General features: G+C 38.2%; 1 protein-coding gene across 1 annotated transcript in view; it reads right to left on the bottom strand.

Annotated features, from left to right (window-relative positions):
- LOC149286599 (thiamine pyrophosphokinase 1-like) overlaps nucleotides 1–25,652 on the bottom strand; it is a 161,478-nt gene that overhangs the window by 80,996 nt on the left and 54,830 nt on the right. Inside the window, exon 5 of the mRNA XM_089493821.1 lies at nucleotides 20,419–20,565. Coding sequence (XP_089349947.1) covers nucleotides 20,419–20,565 — 147 coding nt within the window. The remainder of the gene's footprint in view (nucleotides 1–20,418; nucleotides 20,566–25,652) is intronic.

Below are 25,652 nucleotides of genomic sequence, written 5' to 3' on the forward strand. Positions count from 1 at the left end.
ATAATTATTTTTAAATGTTAGCACATTTTTTTTTAATTTTTTTTTCCATTTTTTATTTATTTTTATTTTTTTTGAATATTTTACTAATCACATAGTGATTAGAAAGCTGGGCTCCATTGACTTGCATGGTTGAATGCAGTACCTGTATTCAACCAGCAAGTGGAGCCAGTTCTCTAGAGGGTCTGGAGACCCTCTAGCGAACTTTTTCGTCTTTATTGTTTTATTTCCCGGGCCGCCGCCATCTTGCTTGATGGCGAAGATCACCGGCAGCGGCGGCTGTGACCGCTCTCCGGAGCGGTCACAGCCCACCCAGAGGTAAGTGTTTGGTGTCGCTGGATGCCTCCTGATCGAGGCATTCCAGCGACACCATTTAAGTTTAGGAGGCGATCGTTGATCGCCTCCTAAACGCTTTTAAAACGGGCGTCCGCCGCCATACAATGTATGGCGGCTGTTGACGCCCCGGGGAGGGCGATCTCGGCCTTGCTGAATGCCTCGACATCGAGGCATTGCAGCAAGGCCGTTTAAGCGAAGAAAGTGATCCTTGATCACTTTCTAAGCTTATTTAATTTTTTGACGGTTCAGGACCGTCAAAGGTCATTTAGTGACCTTCTTGTTATGACGGTCCTGAACCGGCAAAGGTCGCGAAGGGGTTAAAAGTCAATTATTTGTTCAATACAATTTATATTATTTTGAGTTTACTTAAAACAGAAATTGCTACACCCAATATGTATTTCAAGGCTAATTCAAGGAATGCTCCAGCACCACATCAGCTTTAATGCATATGATATTTGAGTTACTACTTCAAATTTTGGTCCCCCTTACAAACAGAATTCATATTCATATTTTACTTTACCCACCCCGAGCTACTTCAGGAGAAATGTCACCAAAGTCGCCATCAGTCAGCTCCGCTCTTTGCTTAGCAAGGGTTCTGGGGGAGTTTCATGTGCATGCACAGAAAACAAGGGAGTGCTTTCCTTCTATTCAAGCAGCCAATCAGTGGTGCAAAAAACAGACCACAGAGTGGATGTTACTCTGCAGCTCTGGGGTTGCAGTTTCTTCTAAAGGCATGTACATTGAAGTATTTAGGAAGTACTTTAATATGCATGGGGTGCTGGACTGTCCCTTCAAACAGGATAACAACTAAACTTACACCAAATGGACATCGAGTAACTGCACTGTAATATAATGCCATTACAGAGAAGAGCTAGTACAACTGAGCATCTTCCATGAATGTGATTTACAAAATACATATTCAGTAACTTTTAATTTAGCTTTTTTTGTAAACTCTTTCAGTATGAATTGCTTTCCTTGTGCCACGTAGTACAGTACATACAATAATGAATGAAGGTCAAGGTGGAATGAGAATTGTCACAAAATTACTCAAGCAAGCACATGTAATTAATAGATAAGTTAGTGCCACGATTCCATTGTGCAGCTTTTCTAAAAGCTGAAATTCTTCAGTAAAAAAAAAAAAAGGATGTAAAGTACTAACTTTTCAAGACAAATGCTTATACTTGTTTAAAAATAATTCAGAACAGAAAAACCTAGATTTAAAGTTTATGCTTTAGGCTTTATGACAACAAAAAATCAAATTATGGCATTACAGAGCTACAGCTGTAAGATCATTGGTTACATAGGTCCAGAAACACCATAAGCATTTAGAGACACCCCAGCCTACCACCCTGAAAGCAGTGGGGAGTGCATGGGGATCAAGGGTTTAAATCGATTAGGGAATGTATAGACTATTTTACAGATATGTTGATCCTGGTGCTTCCTTTGAAACGTTTCTGTGGAAATGCCCAGTCACCATTTGACCGGTGATATAATGAAATACAGAAGATAATACAGGTCATGAAAACAAAATAAACAATCCAGCACACCTTATTTACATATGCAAAAACATATATGAAACACTATATTAAATAATTATATAGCGTATTGGCAGTTGAGACAAATCCTGGGTGTCAGTGAGAGCTCCCCATTGTTTTTGGCATTAGATTTCTGCCATTTGGTAAAGGCACACTCCAATATGTGTGGCACAAATGTAGAATATATACTTGCATATCCTAATGCTCTATGATAGATCCAAGTGAGGTCTACTCACTAAAGAGAGAGAGTTATCAAAAGAGTTTGCAAGAAAACCATAGTTTAATCTTCTTGACTTCACTATATGTTACAACTCAAGTCAACTTTTGGCTTGATGGCTCTGTAATGTGGAGTTAAATCAGTGATTTTCTCAAAGTTTCCTTAATCGTTGAATTATACAGTATACAGGGCCACCTCAGCCCTTCATGTCAACGAGGGACAGTCCTTCAAAATGAATAGTGAATTAATGGAGACCACAATTCTAAGGGCAAACAGAAGAAAATATGATAACCATAAAAAACAAAAAAAGAAAACAAAACCCATTCATATAATGTCAAATAAAAATATAATATATGTGGAACATCAACAGTAAGTCCACATTTTTATAGATGTTATCTCATGAAATATCCATCAATTGTCCAGCAAGTATTGAAATTGTTTGTAGCAATTTCTTCCAAGTTGCCTTCCAAGACATCTCCAAAAGGTTGTGAGAGCTAGTTTTAAAATTGCAGAGATTCATGGGTAAGTATGCACCTAAAACCTAACTTCTACAGTTAATAGTAAAGACGGTCACGGTAATACACATTTGTAACAGTTAAGGATTATAAACGGACACTTTTTGAATACTGGGGAATTTGTACTCTTTTAGAGGTTATTTGCTCTAAAATATATTTTCTATAATTAGATAACAGAATAACGTTCTTATGAACATTCCAAAATTTCACTCAGTTAAGTCAAATGAACTTGTTTGGGTTTAATGAATAAAATGTAACAAAAAAAAGAAAAGAAAAAAAAAAAAGATATTGAAAATGGAACCCATACACACTGTTCTATAAAACACATTCAGAAATACATCCACTTGCTACTGCCTTTCTGTAGTATGATGGCCTTTCATATTATGAACTTAAAATGTCCATCCACATAGAGCTCTTTGTGTGGTTTTTTACAAAAACACTGGAAACAATTTTGAAGAAAGGATGCTTTTTTGTTTCTTAAAAGAAAGCAGGACTTTCTGTGGACATGTTCTCATTCATTTCTGAAAGATCTTGACACACACAGCGACAAAAGTCTCTTTTATCCACCTCTGTCCGTAGGGTCCTATTTAAGATTTAGGAACAGTGCCACACTTAGAATGTAAATGATAACATCACAGAAGATGTGACGTTAGCAATATCATTTTTCTGAATATGCTATAAATTGAATAAATTTACCAGTTTATCAAAACGTGTAAACCTATGAAACAATATATGCGCAGTGTGCGGAATAGCTTTATGACAAAAAGCATGCATTTTGACTGGGTAATTTTCTGCATTTGTAAATTGAACGTTTGTCAATTTCGAACTGTGCATCCCAGAGTGGAGATGGAATAAAATGCTTTTTGCTTGGTCACTGGGTAAATTAACAGCTTGTAAATCAAATTCACATAGTTAGATTTGACTTCTGGATGTTAGTGTATTTGAGCCCTTCTCATAGCATTGCACCATAACGTCAAATATATTACATGACTTCTGCTACATTTTCAATTTAATTAAAAGTAAAGTGAAAAGCATGTACCACTAAGACATGCAGATTAATTCCACACCCAAGTACACTGCGCTCTGGAGAGTTGTGGCACAAAATGGCACAATAATTGCTTCATATTTAGATTTATTGCCTCAGAATGATTTTTATTTATAACCTTTTTTTGTGGACTGGTTAGATCTAGGTGGATGTAGTTGTAAGCTAATTTTAATACATATTGTAGGGACTTACCTTCACGGTGACTGGGTTTCCCACCATCTGGCCGCTTCTTTCTGCAATGCCGGAGGCATACTGTGCCGACCCCCATTGCATGGATCTTCTGAGGAAGCAGGTCGCTGTGTAACATACCAGCTACCTCATTTGGATAGCCGGCATCATGGTAGGCCACACCTAGGACTACTCTGTAGAAGGCGATCATGTGATTTCAGCCTGGATTATTCTACTTAAATGTTGGGCCTTCAGTCTCACCATTCCCTTTGTTGCTGTTGCAGTGTTCAAGTGACTTTGGTGCATTTGTGTTCTGACCTGGCTTGTCCTTACCCAGTCTCTTATTTGATTCAGCTTGACTACACTGATTTCTGGCTTGACTCTGCTTGTCCTGTGACCTCACTACTCCTATCAATTTGGATTACATGACGTTCGGCTCCTGTTCCTGACCCTCACAGGTTTCTTCACCTGATTGTAGATACTGACTCACCTAACACCCAGTGCCTAGTTTCTCCTTGGCCTTGGTTAGCCTCATCTCTGCACCTGCGTTCCTACCTACAGAATTCATTACACGTTAAAGGTTTACATTTCATTTTGGAAGTTGATTGTATCTATCTGTGTAATAATATCAAGCTGGCAGCTGTTTCATGAAAAGCCTATATAGATTTCACCCTGATCTTTAGCTTTTTTTATATACTCTGCAGTAGACAAACCAAGCTGGGGACATTTGGACAGCAGTGTCCATTGTCGCAGAGAAGAATCTCTACAAAGAAAACAAGTAGCTGCATTTGCTTCCTGGTTACAGGCTTCTGCGTGGTACTCCCTAGCAGAAGGTCGCATCCTAAAGGAACATGTGTGCAGTCATTGGGAGCTTGTCCGCTGGAAGAAAAACCCTAAGTAATTATGGTTTTTATGGACTTTGTTCTTCACAGATCTACTTTTTGGCATTACTGCCACACTGGTCAAATATTTATATATTTGCACAATAGTTTTGGACGCCTTTCCCCCATGTTAATACCTTAGACGCGTATAATAACTGGCATTGCTATACATTTTTATGATGTATACCGAATGATGTTCATTAATGACAGTACTGCATGCACTCTTCTAGATTACTGATTATATTTTTTCCATGGATTCTGTCCATGGAAAGCTAAAATATTCTTCCTTAGATATGCATTTGGTGTATAAAGGGTCTGATTTTTTTTAAACTGATACAATTTATATAGCGCAGTAATTAATACACATTTACTTAGTCCATCAAATAGCATTTGGATTTTGACAGAATATACTTAAAGCACAGAATAATATTCAATAGGAATAAATGAAACATTATTGCTAGTGTACATGAACTTAAATGAAGGCCACACTAGCTCTGTAAGTGCTTGCTTTAAAATCTACTAATGAATACTCATGTAAAGAAAAAGGAAGGTGGTAGGCAGGGCTGATGTTTTGTGTTATAGTTGATGCAAAAAAGTTGTTACAAAAGAAACTACAGTTTTCAATGTGCCAATCATCAACACCTCAAAATGAGAGTTATTCTATACTGCACTTTTTCTTGCATCAGGCTATATTCTTTTAAACAGCAAATATATTATGTTTTTCATATACCATAAGCCCATGCAAGGCACAACTACATTTAGCATTGTGCCCGAGATAACAGAGGTCAGATGAGGAAAACTTTATACTATAAAAACAACATAATACAATCAAATAAACACAAATAAAGTCAGAAAATAGAATGTGTAGGTAATTTTAAGAGATGTCAATATGAAAATTCTAAGTCCATCCTTCAGGCCATAGTTTTTTTTAGAAAACCCTTCATAAATACATATTCTCTCATACAGTACACCTGTAATGTAATTTAGGGAGACATGGCATTGATAATTAATTGTATTGATCAGTAATGGCCAGTCCCTTCATAAAATCCCTTGCGATTGCATGTGGTCTGTTTGTAAGGTGATATTTGTCCATGATAAGTACCTGATTCCTCTATCTAGCTTAGGGGGTTTCTTAAAATAGCCCCCAGATAAGTGCTGCATTATATAAAGAGACGTAAAAGAAGCCTGTCTGGCATTTTATTTTTCCCCTCTATGCTCCCTGACACTACTACTGCCTATTATCAGTCCTGCTACTCCTCCAAAGCTCCCCCCTGTGTTATTATTTCACAGCGGGCTGACCACCTACAGCGACACCGACATCCTTGTGCATGTAAAACAGAACGCAGTTACCCGGATGGAGCTATAGAACCATATTTTAAGAAAGTAAAAAATTACTCATCGCAAGCACATTACATACATATTTTATGTAAGGAGATAAAATAGATTTGTGCACACTTCATCACAAACACAGCAATACACCTAAATTCAAACACAGCAGCACACAAAAAATGAGATACATCATTTATTGAGAATCGCACATTGACCCCTCAAGTGCCGGGTCAGAACTAAAGGGGTTAACGAGTGCCCGCACCCTCTAATCACCACCTGCATATTGTTTCTAACTTTAGTCTGTCATTCCTCTCCTGTGCCTCCAAGATCAGGCTGGCTAGTGATATGTCTGGCATCACCTGCCAATGTATGCCCGGATCTTAGTCATCTCATACAGGGGCAGGCTGGGCCGGGGGGCAATTGCCCCCCAGGCCTCCCTGAATCCAGGCCGGTGGGCCGGCCGGATTACCGGCAGACGGATATTCAACGCAGCCGCTTAGTTTGCGGCTGGATTGAATGCGGCCGTCGTGCCGGTAGCGTACCGGCCGCCCCTGGCAGCCGGCGCGGCAACTGTGGTTGTGTGTCAGGACTTGTGTGCTGGGATTTGAGAAAAACACTGAAGCCACGCCCACCGTCTTCCGCACCGGAAGGACAGGACACAGAAGAGGAAGAACGAAGAGGAGGAAAAGTGACAGTGACAGAAGAAAGGTAGGACAAGATTCAGGGAGAGTGGATAGTGTGTGAGAGTGATGGGTGTTATGCTGAATGTTTGTGAATGAGGGTTTCAGATAGCATGGATGTGTAAGTGTTGGGTGATAGCATGGCATAGGGAGGCTGTAATCACATTCCTTTCATGCCCAGATTCCAGCATAGACTGGCTGCCTAGGCATGATAGGAGTGTGATTGCTGTTATCAAATTTTTTTTTTGGTCCAACTTTGGTGTGTTAACAACACTTTTATTGGACAGAATAATTAATATATATATATATATATATATATTGCAAACAGCAATCACACTCCTATCATGCTAAGTCAGCCAGCACATGCTAGAACCTGGGCATGATAGGATTGTGATTGCTGTTAAATTATATATATATATATATATATATATATATATATAAATTAATATTGTTGTTGATTTTTTTTAGTCTAATTTTGGTGAGTTACTTTTAATAATTGCTACTATATACAAAGCCAGTCACTGACGTGGAAGGCCTACACCACATCAATGTTTGGCTTAGTATATAGTGATAGGGGTTGTAGTGCAGTATTGTCAGTGTCTGGCTCAATGTATAGTGATAGGCATATATATATAAGTATATAATAGTTTTAAAGTGTGTGTGGGGGGGTGCCACATACAGTATATGCCACAGGTGCCAAATACTCTTGGTATGCCCCTGCATCATGCGGCAGTCAGGCCCAATGGCTGTGCCTCAGCTCTTTGTCCCACGTCTTAAAAGGGGTGGGATGAAGAGCTGAGGCACAGCCATTGGGCGGTTCGGTGCGTGCACGCCGGCCGCTTTGATTTCCTTAGGCGCCGGTGGAGTGACTGCCACACGACAGCCGCTTTCAATGTCGCTCGCAGCCGCTTTGGTGGCGCAATGGGCCAGTTGACTAGACTTGCCCCCCAGGCCTTGGGCTGCCAGCCCTCCCCTGGTCTCATAGTCAGACCTATTTGAGGTCTGATTATAGGACGACCCCGATTATAAGACGAGGGGTATTATTCAGAGCATTTGCTCTGAAAAAAACCTTGTCTTATAATCGAGCAAATACGGTAATATTTTTTTTTTCAAATTTCGGCTCCCAAAATTAAGGTGCGTCTTAGACAAGGGAGTGTCTTATACTTGGGTAAATATGGTAGTTTTGTCTCACGAAAGCTCTAGCATCAACAACTGTCAAAAACCATTGGTCTAAATTGTAAAAACGCCTCTGACCAAATGATATCTTTTTACATATATTTTTCCAAAAACACTACAGTAACAATTGAAGTTGAAATATCTCAACACTTTTACTGTAGAAGACATTATGCACCACTCAGTTGTAAGCTATCATTCATATAAAGTACACCAAAATGTCCACACACAAAAGACTGTAAAGTTTGCAGAGCTATTTGCAGTCTATTTACTGATTACAGTCACTTACAACAGACGGCATCGCAGATAATGTGCATTCATTTCAACTGAATAGTTTTTGCCTACAGTGCAGACAATGAGTAGATTGTGTTCAAAGAAAAAGTCTTTTTCCTCACACATGACCGAGAAAAAAGGTCATTGTACGCATAATTTTTATAGCCTCTAAAATTGAATTTGATATTTCACATATCTATGAACAGGAATGACGCAGAAACCACCTTAGGCTGTCGTTCCAACTAACATCAGCAAGGTTTGGTGAAGGTCAAAAGAAATAAAGACTCATTGTACCTCTTCAGGTAATGGTTCCCACGAGAGCTTTTTCACTAAACGAGTGAAACCTCAGCATGATTTGAGAATGTTTTTAGAAAACTTCTTTATTGTATATCAATGGATATTGAATTGTTCAAAAGGAGGACAGGGCCCATATAAAGCAAAATATAGCTCAAACATAGCTATAAATTCACAGTATACATGGCACAGCATAACAGAATGATATAAAAAAGATAAGTTGATAACGTTTTTTCAAATCAGATTTGAACTAGGTGTTGACAACATTGAGATGCCATTTTATAACCATGATCAGAAGTTAACTATCCATTCTAATTGTATAAAGATTTTTGTCTTGAACATTTACATCTGTTTGGTTATATTAAAGAGCAGGCTGTGTCTGCAAAAAGTGTCAATGATTTGCTTATTGTTGGCAATAAATAAAGTCATTAGCAGCTGATATTACCAGTGTCAGCTTTAAATAGCCAATTTGTGCATCAAGACAAATGGTTGACCTCTAAGACCTTGCTATCCCTAAGTTAAATCTGTCAACCAATACATTTTAAAACATAGATATGCATCTGCCCTAGTAAATAAGTACATATCTGCACAAAATGTTATAGTAACTGCCTGCAGATATTGACTGTACACGTGTTTTTCACATGCAGCAACCCCTTTTACACAAGTTGATTGATCAAGTGTAACAGTGGTTGGTGCGAGAACCAGATATACTTATACAGCTTGAATGCCTAAACTCTTAGCCTTGCATAGTTCTGCTTCTTTGACCACTGTGGGATCAACTACAAAGGGGATCTCTCGAAGAGAGAAAAACAAACATTATAATAAAATAAAAAGTAAATAATTATATCAACACCAATGATGACAATGATGGGGACCATGTGATTATAAGATCCCTGTTATCTCTAAAGACTCCAAAAGAATCCTCAATTAAAAAAGTATATCAATAAAATTCATAATTTAAAAAACAGGAAACGAGAATGCCCGGCTCACAACCTGCTTTCCAATTCATCCCAAACGTCTCCAATGGGGTAAAGGTCAGGTAAAGGCGCAGGCAACTTGAGCCCCTCTACACCAACCATGTACTTTGTGCTCAGCAGGACAGTCATGCTGCAACAGAAAAGGGTTTTCCCATAAACTAGTGCCAGGGCTAGTTCTATTTGGAACTCTGTAGTGAGTGATGGTACTATGTTTGTGGGTGTTGTCTACATTTTTAAGACTGAGCTCTTTGATGCTTCCACTGGAACAGATCTAACAGGGCAGAATGTCCACTGACTTATGGCAAAGATGTCACTCTATGCCAGCTTTAAAGTCACTAAGCTCTTCTTCGCGGTCCATCCTACTGTCACCTTTTTAGCAATGAGTGTGTCTAAAAAACCTAAGCTCAATAATCATGAGCCGTATCCACATATTTTGGTCATATAGTATAAATACATACTGGTGATAGAGGATTAAAGTTAATGATTGCAAATCATGTCTTTTTAAACTCATTAAACACCTCAGACTTTATGTTTAAAGTGGAATCATGTCTTCACTGAGTCAACAAATTAATCATACTCCGCTCCGAAATCCAACATACTAACCATTGCATATATTGTTATAATATTTTAAAAACTACAGTCAAGACTATCTTATAAGGAATAAAGCTAACACGCTTCATGTGATGCTTTAAAATGTAACCTAAATGTAACCTAGTTGATAGAAATATTTGGTGTCCCAATATATCTTTAGGTTAAAGACCATTGGACCCAAACCAATTTTATCCTTATGTCCCACCCTTGCTGAAGGTTTGAAATGTCCTCCTATATATTGATACTCATATTCCATTTAAGGAAATCTTTTATGAAAACATTATTTCGAACTTTATATGCAACAAAAAAACAATGATTTATTCACTAAAAAGCGACCTGTCGCTCCCTTATCATATTACTTCTCTATACTGCATGATTATTCCTACCATTGCATTCTCTCTCCTATATTGCTAGGATGCAGATGTTGTTGACCTGTTCAGACAATCTTTGTAAGGGTGGGTGAGAGTAAATTCATTAAATAATGCTGCCTTGGCTTACATGAGGGGACTGCTTAAACTATATATTGCCTAAACAATAACATTAAACAAATTAAATTTAGGCATGCTAAAAGCTTACTAATGACATAATAGTTTCTCTTCAAGTAACTTCTGTTAGTAACTTCTGAAACCATATTTGCCATTTATCTGATAAAATGTTCCTATTTTAGTAGATTTTTGTGTTGCGTGTTGGCCGTCTATGTTACATAGGTATTAAACTTTGTGCTCCAGAAGAAAAATGTATTGCTGGTTTACAAGGTTTATTGTGTTGCTATGGATTCTTCACCTCATCTATTGTACAACTGGTCAAAATCGACAAAAGAAAAGAAGCAAAAATACAAAAGAAGAAGTCTGTTTTAAATACTGTGCCAGTATTCATTAAAAATAAAAGAAAATGAAGAGGGTAGCATGTGAAACATAGTCTAACTAAAAAAAAAGTATTACAGATTTGATCCCTTGTTGAGGTACATTGGGAATCCTGTTATTATATTTCTAGTAAAGAACAAGTTCTGACAGAGCATAGTTTATATATATATATATATATATATTTTTAAATAAAGAGTTAAATATTTAATACATGCGTCTGTTCTAGTCACTGCCAGAACTCCGATTTCTACTTTGAAATTTGTATTTCACGAAGACTTACTGTCGGGCTAATGTGTTTGGAGAGAATGGAGAGGGCTCTTATTAAAATGGCACCCACCATATCATTTTGTAATGAATGTAATTGCTGAACAGTAGGGAATTATAAATGAAGCTACATTAGCTGTATCTTGCATTGCTCTGTGTCACAGAATATGACAGAACATAAGAGGGATCCTGTCAGTGAAGATGTAACGCTATTCTAAAGTTAATCAGACGTTTGCATCTTCATGCAGATTTCTACCTATTTACACAAAGTAATTTAAAGCTTTAGTGAACAGCTGTCTTTTTAATATGGAACAATGTGCAATGTGTTCTGAATATACGAGCAACAATAGAGTTATGTTTCTTTCCAACTTTAAAATGACAAAAAATGATTTTTTCTCTATCACGGCAAGAACTTATTTAACTTGAACTCTTACAGGTATGGGTAAAATAAGTCTGTTTAAAACTGATGCTTAGGAGATTGTATGTTTAATATATGGAGGAGTGGGCTGAGTGTGGAGGGATGGGTTGAGGGGGTGTTGCTTCAATGATAGGTTTTGATATACAATAATTAAAAACCATGCACGTTTTCCTTTACGTACTGGTACTATTGGTCAGCCAATAGCGCATGGGTGTACAACATATGTTTTGGGGTGTTTGGCAAGAGATGGGGAGGGGTTAGTCTAGGTCCAGAAGTAGTTAGGGTTAGCGGCATGGCCACATACCCACCTTACCCAAGGTCGCAAGGTGGTCATTACAATGGAGGTCTTGCTTCAACAGGGCAGACTTTAATTGGTTTTACAGTTCCCTAGGCCTGTTGGGAGATTAGAGGATCTTCCCAACAGCTCTCGAACCCCACTGGTAGCAAGAGTGGGACAGTGGGGCTTCTACCCAGGACAGTGGGACTGCTGGGAGGTTGAATTATGCATTATGCATGACCAGTTCAGTTCATGTGTATACTATAGTGTCAGCGACAGTGTGTATGCGTGTACTGTATATGTATTGTGCTGCAGCTAGTCTGTGACTTTGTGTGTATACTGTAGTGTCAATCAGTGTACATGTGTGTTTATGTATAGTGCTAGAGTCGGTATGTGTGTGTGTGTGTAAATAGAAAATGCCAGGGTCAGTATGTCTACTGTATTGTAGTGCCAGAGTAAGTGTTTGTGCATAGTGTTAAAGTGTGTATCTTTATATATGTATAGCATTAGCCAGTGTGTGTGTGTTTGTGTGAATGTTGTTAGTAAATAGTGTATGCGGGTGTATGAGTGTGGTGATAGTGTGTATGGTGTTGTGTATGTTACAGTATGGTATGAGTATGGCATGAGTGTGTATGTCAGCAGAGAGTGTAATATGTGTGTGTTAGTGTATGGTATTAGCATGAGTGTAGAATGTTAGAGTGTGTTAATATAAGGAGTTTGCAAGCAAAAGATGTTAGCAGGTGTTCAAGGTGTAAAATAGTGCTTATTGTCATGAAATCTGCAGACCAGGGTAATAAATGGAAAAAAATGTGTGCCTCCAAGAACAAAAACAAATGTGTCGATCCGGATTGAGAATAACGTTAAGGATAAATAAAACAACACAACCAGCTTAATGTAACATATAACATGGTTCAGATGACAGAATGGAAGATCTTAGCTATGAAGAGCATCTAGGTAACAGTGTTAAAAAAAAAAAAAAAAAGTTTAAATAGAGCTGGAATACACTTCCTTTGGAGCTGATCCAAAGTTTATAGGAGTTTAGTTGATATGTTTTAATTTAAAGAAACACTCTAGCTCCTGTCATGTATAATGCACATTTTAGTCCTTTTTGCATGTTTTACCAAAGGCAAATTAATGCAGGTGTTCATTTTTATTGGATGTATGCAATTTAAACTCCCACCAGTTTCTCATATATATGAGAATAAAGCCGACTGAACAGTGCATGTGTGGGTAGAACACTAAATGACACTGCCTGCTTAAGTAGGCGCATACTGGGAAGGAGGAAATTGAGACAGTATCATTTTCTAATGCAATCAAATGCACTGAAGTTATAGCTATAATAAAAAAAACAAACTTGAGCATCTCTTTATGCAACTTTTGATACAGAGTTAAAGTTACAGAGAACATTCCTGCCCTCATCACCAATTGTGAAAACTGGTGAAATTTTGGCACCTTTACAACACTTGTATTCTCTATTATCCCACCGAGACATATTTTCAGGATAGATGTATGCTAAACCAGTTGTGTATACCATAAACCAGGGGCGTTCAACATGGTTGAGGTGCGGCCCGCGTGAGACCGGCAGCCAGGATCACAAGAGCCCTGCTGCTTACTTGTGGGAGGGTCCATTCTCTGCTTCAGTCCTGCTTCCTCTGTGGGGAGAACGAGGGAGGCCGCGCCCCCTGCTGAAGTCTGTGAGCGGCGTCGAGAGCTGTAGAGCAGGTAAGGGGGTGGGGGAGGTTGTGTGAATGAGTATGTCTGATTGAGGGAATGAATCTGTGAATGAATTAATTTGTGTGTGTGTGATAGCATGGATGTGTAAGTGCTGGAACCTAGGCATGATGGGACCGTGATTGCTGTTAGCAATCACACTCCTATCATGCCAAGTCAGCCAGTACATGCTGAAACCTGGCTAGCTGCCCCCCTTGTGTATTGATGCTGCCAGCAGTATGGGGTCTGCACTTACAGCCACCCTGTACCAGCACGTATTGGCTGACTTGGGATGATAGGAGTGTGATTGCTAACAGCTAACAGCAATCACAGTCCCATCATGCCTAGGTTCCAGCATTCACTGGTTGCCTGGGTATAAAAAGAGTGTGTTTGCTGTTAGCAATCACACTCCTATCATGCCAAGTCATATTGTTGTGTTACTTTTAATAAAAGTGTGGTTACACACTTAAATTGGACAAAAAATACAATGCCCAGCCAACCAGTACATGCTGGAATCTGGGTATGCCTGAGATTGCTGTTAATCATAATATATAATTTTTTTGTACAATTTTGGTGTGTGGGGGTTCACTTTCAGTTTCGGCTAAGTGAACCCTGAATTTTTGGTTTTGGTCCAGAATTTTCGTTTTAGTGCATCCCTAAAATAAATAGAACTATTTTATTTTTACTTATCCAGAATCCTGAATTTGTAGGCCCAGAAATCCCAGAAATCAGTGAGAGGAAAAGTAAAGGTTTTGTGTCATTTACTTTATTTTAATCTGGATATCTTATTAAAGGCCATATTTTCTCTCAGTGAAAAATGAGTGCGGCCCTCACACATATACAATTCTGATGAAGTGGCCTACTGCAGAAAAAACTTGGACACCCCTGCTATAAACATTCTTGCCCTTATCACTTTTAATGGAAAGCTATTCAAGCTGCCAACTACACTTTTGTAAAGTGGATAAGCAGAAGGCTTGACAGTAAATTCCGAGGCTGCTGGGTAAACTGAATTCATTCGATTAATATTATTCATATTAATAACTCACATAATACAATTAGGTCTCCAGTCATTGATGGACTAACTGGGCTAAAGCCCCAAGTCAGAAGAATTTAGCCTTGAGCTTCAAAAGTTGCATATTTTATACCCCCCACACACACACGTTTAGGAGCTGCTTATTAAGTCTCCAAAGATGTGGTAAGTTCTCATAGACATGTTGTTTGGGGGCAAAGATGGCTCGTTGGCATCATATACAAAGTTTATGCGTTCACTGCTCATTGGTATCATATACAAAGCTTATGTATTTACTGCCCAGTGGATCATATACAAAGTGTATTTATGGATTTCACTCTTTCGCATAATTTACATAATTTAGATATTTCTATAAAGCCTAACATATACATTTACTTGGCATCATATAAATCCTTAATATGTATTTATTGCTCATTCATTATATTATATACAGTATCTCACAAAAGTGAGTAACCCCTCACATTTTTGAAAATATTTTATTATATTTTTTCATGTGACAACACTGAAGAAATTACACTCTGCTACAATGTAAAGTAGTGAGTGTACAGCCTGTATAACAGTGTAAATTTGCTGTCTCCTCAAAATAACTCAACACACAGCCATTAATGTCTAAACCATGGCAGCAAAAGTGAGTACAACCCTAAAGCCCAAATTGGTCCCAAAGTGTCAATATTTTGTGTGGCTGCCTTATCCCTCTTGGGCATGGAGTTTACCAGAGCTTCACAGGTTGCCACTGGAGTCCTCTTCCACTCCATGACGACATCACGGAGCTGGTGGATGTTAGAGACCTTGGGCTCCCCACCTTCTGTTTGAGGATCCCCCACAGATGCTCAATAGGGTTTAGGTCTGGAGACATCCTTGGCCAGTCCATCACCTTTACCCTCAGCTTCTTTGGCAAAGCAGTGGTCATCTTGGATGTGTGTTTGGGGAAGTTATCATGTTGGAATACTGCCCTGCGGCCCAGTCTCCAAAGGAGGGGGATCATGCTCTGCTTCAGTACGTCACAGTACATGTTGGCATTCATGGTTCCCTCAATGAACTGTAGCTCCCCAGTGCTGGCAGCACTAATGCAGGCCCAGACCATGACACTCTCACCACCATGCTTGAGTGTATGCAAGACACATTTGTCTTTGTACTCCTCATCTGGTTGACGCCACACACACTTGACACCATCTGAACCAAATAAGTTTATCTTGATCCTATCGGACCATGAGGTGACGTTGAACTTCCAGTGACCAATATGAGAGAGTGTGAGAGTGATAACACCAAATTTAACACACCTGCTCCCCATTCACACCTGAGACCTTGTAACACTAACAAGTCACATGACACTGGGAAAATGGCTAATTGGGCCCAGTTTGGACATTTCCACTGAGGGGTGTACTCACTTTTGTTGCCAAGGATTAGACGTTAATGGCTATGTGTTGAGTTAATTTGAGGGGACAGCAAATTTACTATATCCTTTATATGCCCATGCAAGCATGTGAGCTTCTTTATTCCACTTTTATCAAATCTGCCGAGGGCTCTAGCCCCAGATCCTTTGGAGACCTAGCAATGTCCCTGGCTCCAACTAGATCACTGTTGTTCAGTTGTTGACAATGTGATTTATGTACATAACTGAATCTTGCAGTCAATTAAAATGCGCACTATATACTGTATTTGCTCGATTATAAGACGACCCTGATTATAAGACGACCCCCCAAATCTGAATATTAATTTAGGAAAAAAAAGAAAAAGCCTGAATATAAGACGACCCTATAGGAAAAAAGTTTTACCAGTAAATGTTAATTCATCTAAACTATTTTTTTTTTAAATAAAAGCTGTGATTGAGTAAAATATTTTGGTTTTATTTCCTTCTATTTTCCAACCTGCTCCCCAGTTATGCACATCTGCCCCAGAAATTCCTTATACCCCCTATATGCCACTGTGCCCCATGATATGCCTTTTAACCCACTATTTGCCACTGTGCCCCATGATATGCATTAAGGGGGTTAAAAGGCATTTCACAGAGCACTCTGCCTCCAGAAATGCCTTATGCCCCCCATTTAACACTCCCCCGCCCCCCCCCAACTTACCGGTTCTTCTGACTTCCCTGTCATGTAGCCGGGGCAGCGTGTAGATCCCACGCACTTCTGCTGCAGCCGGAAGGCGATGTGGCTAGCAGCGGGGGTTGTCTGCGTCCATCGCGCAGACCTTCCCTGACTGTCAGAGATCAGAGTTGCGGGGACTCAGAAGTACCGGTAAGTGGGGGGGGGGAGACAGGAGGATCCAGGTCCCCTGCAGCTGCGGGGGATCTGGATCTTAGTCGTCTCATAGTCAGACCTATTTGAGGTCTGATTATAAGACGACCTCGATTATAAGACGAGGGGTATTTTTCAGAGCATTTGCTCCGAAAAAAACCTCGTCTTATAATCGAGCAAATACGGTATGTATTATATATTATAATCATGACATTATATTATCTATTAAGATGATAATGGTTAGATGTGGCTAACAATGAAATCACTTTGGATCACAGCTTTGTTCTCTTAATGTGCATGCTATAAAAATTGTGGTATTCAAAGTTAATGGCTTTTTATATCATATTATGATCAGTTTTATACACTTCTTTGCCACTCATATTTCCCCTAATAACACCCCAGACATGGGAAATAATTAAAGTAGCTGTCATTCATAAGCCAAAATTTATAAAAGCTTATACTTTTAAGTACAACTAGAGTCAAGTCAACTCCCACATCTCTGTATTAGGAGCTTGTGTGGGGAAAGCTAAATTCAATTCTGTATAATGTAAAATCCATGCCTCATTACCTCTTGGACATCTTCTCATTTCTTGGTCATAAATCCTATTACCTTGTATTACAAACTGCCATAAAAATCACAGATAAAATATAATTTATGCTCAGTGTACAGAAGCTAATGTTTCTGCTTCCTGAGAAGCAGAGTACCAGAAAATGAGAAAGTATGTATGCGAGACCTGGAGCTATTTATAGAGGCCATGTTTAACATGATAAACATATTTGGAAGAAACTTGTAGTTTAAAGATGCTATGTGGTTGCACCGAACCATTTTCTTAACTTATCCTACAGATGTGTACCTGCCACCGTGCACGGATATTCAGGAAAAGTCCTTAATTACCGTCTCTCTGTTACTTAATTCTAATTTGTCCCAGGTTTTAAACTCGTTCATGCCTTTAAAGAGTTCTTTTTTTCCTGTTAAGAAAATATCTATATTATTATAGACCATATTATAATCAGTATGCAGATTTGATAATGTTTTCCTATGAGTTAATATGGTAGTGATATTTATGTTCACAAATAAATTATTTATTTCATTTTCCAACTATTTAGGTTTCTTAAGATTTACTAAGAAATGTACAGAACAAAAGCTTAATTCAGTTGTGGTGCTCTCTCTCTCTCACATTGCGAAATTCACACAAAAAGTTGGTTGAACATGGAAATTGTGGATATGTACACACTGGCACAGTAAAGTTTGTTTTTCTTGCCCTTAAGTCTTCCACTTAAATATTATTTATAGTAGTGGCATGAGCTAAATTACATTGTTCGCATTTTGCAAGGCTGATGTATGGATAGTAGTAGTTATAAATTTTATATTTTACATGGGCAAGATGCCCATTATAGAATCCTATTTCCACAAAATGTAACATAAAACTTATTTCAGAACTTCTCAAAGCAGTCCTGGAGACCTAGCAACCATTGGTGATTCAATGTGCTTCTGAGCCAAACCTAGTAAATTGCCTGCTACAAAAATGCCTTTCCACTTTCCACTTGCCTGAACGCCCCAAAAATACAATCTGGTTATGCAGCAAAAAAAATCTAAACCATGTATCTTCAGAGAACTTTTTTTAGCATTTTGTGAAGGATTTTGAAACGGAAATACATACTTGTCATACAACTGGAAAGAGATTAATATTCATGGAAACAAACAACCCACTGGCAAAATAATTTGAAATGCATTAACATACAACATCCATTGGAACATTTTCACCTCGCTGTAATGGATGATGCACAAGGTGCACTGTTTTAAAACTATTTAGACAGGAGAGGGGAGGGCAATTAAATCAAACAGTATGACTGGAAATGCAGAATTCATTTTACAGCAGCTTAAACTTCATACCTTCTAGATGAACGCCTGCACAAAAATGTTTGCATTTCCTACATTATCTGCAAAGTTGGGTAACAAAACCAAGCTTCCATGAAATAAATGAAATAAACATGAATATGTCCATATTTTCACCGTAAACCAATGAGTTTGTATTTCATGCACTAGGACAGTGTCATAGCAGCCAGTATCTGATTCAGTTTTCACATTTCAACAAACTTATGTAATTAATTGTAGATAAACTACTTAGCGACTCACATCACAACTTAGGTCATGCAAAATTTGCCAAATGCGCAGAAATTCTACTCTGTGTGGTTTCGTCAGGCACCAGTAGACACTTCCCTCAAGGTTTCAATCAAGTTACATTCATATAAACATTGAATTCTATGTTTAAAATGAGGCAGTTTACCAAGTCGCTTCGAAACCAATTAAAAGTTTCGGAAACCCTTTACAATCAGAATTGTCTTTGTGAAAGTTACAGCTTGCTCTTTAAGTCTCTTTTCATCATCATACTTGGAAGCAGATTAAGATAATAGTGCTAGGTCTGCATTCACAACAAAGCATGGCAATGACTTTCAAGTCAATGGACTAACCATATGTGAGACAGTGTTGTCTAACATCCTAACACGGTTCAGGCGCATAGATTAATTATATGAATAACCTTGTTTAATGGAGACATGACAGTTACACAGCTTTTGGTCAAGTAAAAGGTATCAACTTTAAGACTCACTTTTTCGAAAATTCTATAAACACATTTGTGAAAATTTGCAGCTATTCTATTAATTGAAATACGGCTTACCAAATTTGTGCATTTCCTAACTAGCTTCATTATTTATTAACCTTCAGGTGTTCTTGGTTAATTGCCTCCCTTATCATCACATACATATATGCAGGTACTAATGACGTCTTATTTTTCATAAAGAAAACCCTACATTATTCTTTTTTAGTTGTCAGAGCTTAATTATCACTTTTCTGGAGTATGTTAAGTGGGCATCAGGGATTGAGTTTAAAATAACGATGAGCTTCAAAAAGGAAGATTCAGATTTTAGAAGGCTGGTCCAAACACAAGAAATTCATAAATGGAAAGAATCAATACAGAGTATTAGAGAAAAGATAATATTGGAACCTATCCATGTAAGCAATTGGATAAAGCAGCACATTATCATCTTTTGTTTAAAGTAGACACCTGCAGCTCTATTTTCTCCCCAAATGTATTACTAGAACACTTGTTCTCACATGGGAAAATTCAGAAATTCCTAAATGCAATTAAAAAAAAAATAAAAGGCATGAGCTTCCTTTTTCTAGTCAAAGGGGTGTGGCTTAATGGTAGCCCCGCCCACCCTTTGCTCACTCTCGACTAAGCACTGGCCATTTTTTATCATACACAACTACTTTTGTTCACATTATGGCTGTGCCCAACAACAAAGCTTTAGTAGATTTTCTTACTTTTAAAAAGCATTGTCTTTTTTTCTGTAGTTTACGTTGATAACTTCTGACCAATATTATTTAGAGTTAGTCTATTACATTAGCATTAGTTGGAATCTGGAGAAGGCATAGCACATTTTTAGTAAGGGATCATTTATAGATAGAATGGACACATCTAAACCACTGCTATGGTGGCACTACTAATATGGTAGGTGCCTCCTTTAACATCATATACTTTCTGTATGACACAAGATGAAACATAGTTATGAACTATGCAAATGTATTACTATTTTGCACTTACTGGCTGCAGGAGGTAGATAAGGGAAGAATCCTGTATAGTGATTACTGGACTAGGGACTATATCAACAGCATGATAGAGTGTCTCTACCGAAGCCATAGTCTGGTCGAAGCGGCCACCAAGTCCTCCCAACGCTACTATCACGTCCACCTATAATACAAATAGGAAATAGGTTATCAGTCGCCAGTACTATTGTAAACAGAAAAAAAAAAGTTTAGTACAAAGGTAGTGTTATTTTGCATAAATATCAGGTTTAATTATATTCTTGCAGCAGTCATTGAAGTTGTTATTTCCACAGGTCACCCAACAGCTCATATTTGACTCAACTTTCCCCTTAAGTGGGGATTTCGAGGCACTATATGTGTGTCAATATGTGTTGTGTTATAGCACTTTTAATGAACAGTTTTAGATTTTCTTAACTTACCTATAGGTTGCGAGCATCTGAGAATTTGAAAGAACAGGTTTATTATACCAAAGCAATGATCAATGCCTGTTTGGAATTATACCTCCTTAATACGCCCTTAAGAAAAGCTGTAGTTATTGATATTTTCATGGAAATTATTATGCTGTTCTGAATCAAGTTTTCATATCTAGATTTGACGTGCTATTAGATTTATCTTAAATTATGGATTAGAAATAGACTACAGATTGAACATATTCTGTACCCTGCAGTTCAAAAATATGTTCCTCTTCAAAGTTTCCCAAGACTAAAAATGACTATTCGGCATTCAAAATAAGCAGCATTTATTTTTTGGATTTCTAGGATGTTAATTTGCATGATTTTGTGTTAATCGACTGTGGCAATTTGGGATTTGAGGTGCATGGAGGTGATTTTGATAATGGACTCTGTTACCGCTGAGCAGAAAAAAAACCTGCCCCATTAGAAGAATTATTCTACTGAGTGACTTTAAAAGAGAGTACCTATGGGGGCATATAAAAATGCATTCACTAACAACAAACATATTTAAATGTGAACTGAAGCTGTTAAAATAATAATTATAAGAATATAATCTCTAAACACACAGTGGATTTTCATCCTTTGCACACAATCCATAAAAGCAGGAAATGACTGGGCCATTGAAACCTTGATTCTTTTCTTTTTCAGACATTCTGTTGTAGATTTGCTGGTGTACTTGGGACCATTGTCCTGTTGCATGACCAAATTTCGGGCAAGCTTTAGCTGTCAGACAGATGACCTCACACTTGACTTTAGAGTACTTTGGTATACAGAGGAGTTCATGGTCGACTCAATGACTGCAAGGTTCACAGGTCCTGTGGCTACAAAACAAGTCCATATCCCTCCACCACCATGCTTGACAGTTGGTATGAGGTGTCTGTGCTTATATGCCGTGTATGGTTTTCACCAAACAGGGCACTGCGCATTATGGTCAAACATCTCCACTTTGGTCTCGTCTGTCCAAAGAACATTGTTCCTGAAGTCTTGTGGTTTGTTCATATGCAGATTTGCAAACCTAAGCGGTGCTGCCATTTTCTTTTTAAAGAGAAGAAGCTTTCTTCTGGCAACCCTTCCACACAAACCATACTTGTTCACTCTTTTTCTAATTGTACTGTCATGAACGTTAACATTTCACATGCAAACTGAGACCTGTAGAGTCTGAGATATAACTCTTGGGTTTTTTGCAATTTCTCTGAGCATTGCACATTCTGACCTTGGGGTGAATTTGCTGGGACATCCACTCCTGGAAGGACAGGAAACTTTCCCCTTGTAGAATGATGGACTGGAATTGTTTAGAAATTTCCTTTTAACCCTTCCCAGATCAATGGGCAGCGACAATTGCTTCTCTAGGATCACTGCTGATGTCTTTCCTCCTTGGTATTTTGGTAACACACGTCTCAATGCTCCAGACACGCAAAATGCTAAAATGTTGGCTTTTATAGAGGTGGACACACTCACTGATGATCAATCAGCACCTGTCTGCTACTTAGCATCTTTATTACTATGGAAGCAGTAAGGGTGGCTTTTCACACAATGCTTCTCCATTTTGGCTTTATTTTTGTTGAATAAATCATGACACGGTGTAATATGTCATATGTTGTTGTTCATCTGAGTTTGTATTTACCTGATTTTTAGACCTAAGGAACGTATAATTGTTATGTCTTTATATGTAAAACCACAGAATTCAAGGAGGGTGTACTTTCTTTTTCACACAACTATATATAGTCAACAGAGTTTTATATATAGTTAACAGAGTTTTACAAACTTTATTCTCTCCGAGTGACCATTGATTTGTTTGGGCTTAAAGAACCACAAGAGAGTGGTGTCAACGCATGCTGTCAGGGAACAGAATATTAGCAGCATCGTATGGTGGCAGCTAAGACCCACTGCCAATCTCTCATGACCATTGTCCTGATGTTTAACAATGCCTTTTAACAACGCAGCTTTAAATTGTGCATTTGTGGTGCCAGTTTAATAGAACGCTGTCCACTACAAATGCGCACCAGTTTTCCTATTACAAATAAAGGAGAAAAAAAATCAGCTGCAGTTGCGCATTATTCCTAGCATAAAGACCAGGGTTATTCTGTCCTCATTTAACATTTGCATATGTGGGCAAGTACAATGCACAAAGTAAAAGGTATTAGAGAAATGATGTGCCATGTGTTTGTCTGTCTTTTGGTTATAAAACCAGTCAAGCAGGAATTCTTAAGTCTACACAATGTTCACATGTATTAATGAAGCAATTATTTCAAGTTTTATTCAGTTTGCTTCAATGGGAAGGAAAGTATACAGAATATAAAGAGATTGATTAAAAAAAGGTTTGTGGCTGGCTCGGAACAATGAATTTCTGTGGTCTAACAGTTTGATGATTTAATGTAAAGTAAAGGGGGCCCCCATGCAGGCTGGATAGGGAAAAAATATCAGATCTAAGTAAAAACAAATGATCTGACAAAAGCAATAATAGAGAAGTACATTTTAATAAGCCTGTAAAATATAACCCCAGTGAATGCAGAAAAGTATAACGAGCAATTGGAGAATTCAGCTCTGAAGTTTTATATCCCGTACTTGCAATAACAAGCAGCGTAAAAAACAAAGAGTATGCTTGGATTTTGACAGCCTGTGTAAAATATCCTGTTGGGATTCCCTATGCTAAGTCACATTAAATTTCAATGCATGACTAATGAATCATATCTAAATGGAAGCCAGCATTACTACAGACGGAATAATGGCTGTGATTTCTGAAAGGGTAAAGATGAGGAACAGGTTGTCCTGCTATTTTGAATGATCAAACCAAATGACAGTTCAAATGTACCTTTGCATTTCTTAGCGTTCTTCTTAATCATTCAGATAGTTCTGATCCCGACATTATGGGTCTATAATTTAACATTATTTTGACAATAGGAACTAATGTAGTTATGTATCTGCAGGTGAAGTTTGTGCCAAAGGATTTTTACACTGTCAACGAGGGATAAAAATCTATTGTTTTTCTGGCCTACAAAATGTTAATCCCTTAAATTAAGCAGGGCAAAAACTTTTACTCATATCCAAAAAAGTGAGGAAAGTGGACGTTTCTCCACTATCCTTAACTGTAGAGAATGTTAGCTCAAGTGATGAGAGCAGATGTACACAATAGATTAAAGAAGAGGAAACAGGGCTCAAGTTGGTGTATTGTTTTCATCAGTTTTACAACATTAATATTCAACATCATCACTGCCAAGATGCACTACACCACCCCAATCTATCTGTCTACAGTTCTTTAATGGGATGTCTGCCTGTCATTTTACTGTCCATTCAGGCTGCATTTATGAAGTTATGGTTATTATTTAAAATTTAAGGTGGCCTATAAAGTGGGCCCAGAGGGTCAGCCAAATATCCCATTCATGGTTGTACTTGAGTTAAAAGAGTTACACCTTTTATATACCGGTATATTTTTTTGTATAGCCAAGCAGCATTAGCTGCAATCCAATGTACAGGAATACAGTGAACAGTTATTTCAGCATTTGCAATTTCCACATAACAAACTTAATTTGTTATTTTGTAAATGTCACAGAGAGGGCGGAAGAGGCTATTTCAAGTTATTCAACTTTTTTTGTAGCTCAGCACATGGCTGGTGCCTACATAAAACACTGCTTACTACAAACATCTTGAAATTACTCATTGCATCTCTAGACTCATCTTTGTGAGCTATTAATTATATTGAGAAACCTATAAACAAATTCTGCTGTTATATATAGACTACAAAGGTGTCTGGACCAACAAAATTAGTTTTTTCTTTTAAAACATTTATACATAAAATTTTAATTGGGAATAAATCTAAAAAAAAGTTTTCATAGGATGGATACCACTGCAGAAAACATGAATTTATGTTCAGCAGCATCCCCTCTCAAGCACAGGCATATTTCACATACATAGGTGTTCATATAGACAAAACATGTGCCTAAAGCCCCCCCTCCAAAAAAAGGGAAGAGTCAGAAGTGTAGAAATATCAAGAAAAATTAATGGCCCCTGCTAAAACTATGATAGATAATTAAAAGAGCAGAGATTGACATACGGCATGCTAAATAGGAGGAAACAGTTTCAAGGTATAATCAATTGCTTCAAATTATCGTATTGACTCAATTATAGGCCGCACAAAGTTTGGTGCTATTTTAAAGAAAAATTTATTTTTAAAGAAAAAATACACATTAGTGGAATGGTGAAACAGTATTTTACCTAATTGTATTGTATTGTATTGTATTGTAACATTTTTGGTATCTATTATGCGGTTAGTCAGCATATCTTATATATATAGCCATTTTAAGGTCCCCCCATAATTCATAATGCACCTTACTTAAAGATATTCCCCTCTGCCCCCTGATATGCCACTCTGCCCCCTAGATATGCTTTTTGCACCCTAGAAATGCCACTCTGCCCCCTAGAAATGCCACCACCTCCAGACTTACCAATGCACCCCCAGACTCCCTCGTGTCTAGCACCGGGGCTTCTATGAGGGAGAAGCTCTGGCGGAAGTGGCGGTAGCAGAGGTTGTCTACGTGAATCGCTGCAGCCAGCGATATGTCAGCGCTGCTGCCAGAGAGAAGGGTCCAGGTATCCTGCAGTGCTGCAGGGGATCTGGATCCTAACCCTGCCGCAGCAGATCTGAAGGAAAGAAAAAAAACACCCGCCCGGCACCCGAAACTGTGTGTCCCGGGCGATACGAATTGCGCATCCCTGCGCTAAACCCCGAAAATATACGCCACCCCCCACTTTAAAGTGTGGGGGGGTGCGGCCTATATTCGGA

The sequence above is a fragment of the Sceloporus occidentalis genome, unplaced genomic scaffold, assembly GCF_023333645.1.
Source record: "Sceloporus occidentalis isolate IW3139 unplaced genomic scaffold, rSceOcc1.0.p SCAF_67, whole genome shotgun sequence".
Taxonomy (NCBI): Eukaryota; Metazoa; Chordata; class Lepidosauria; order Squamata; family Phrynosomatidae; genus Sceloporus; species Sceloporus occidentalis.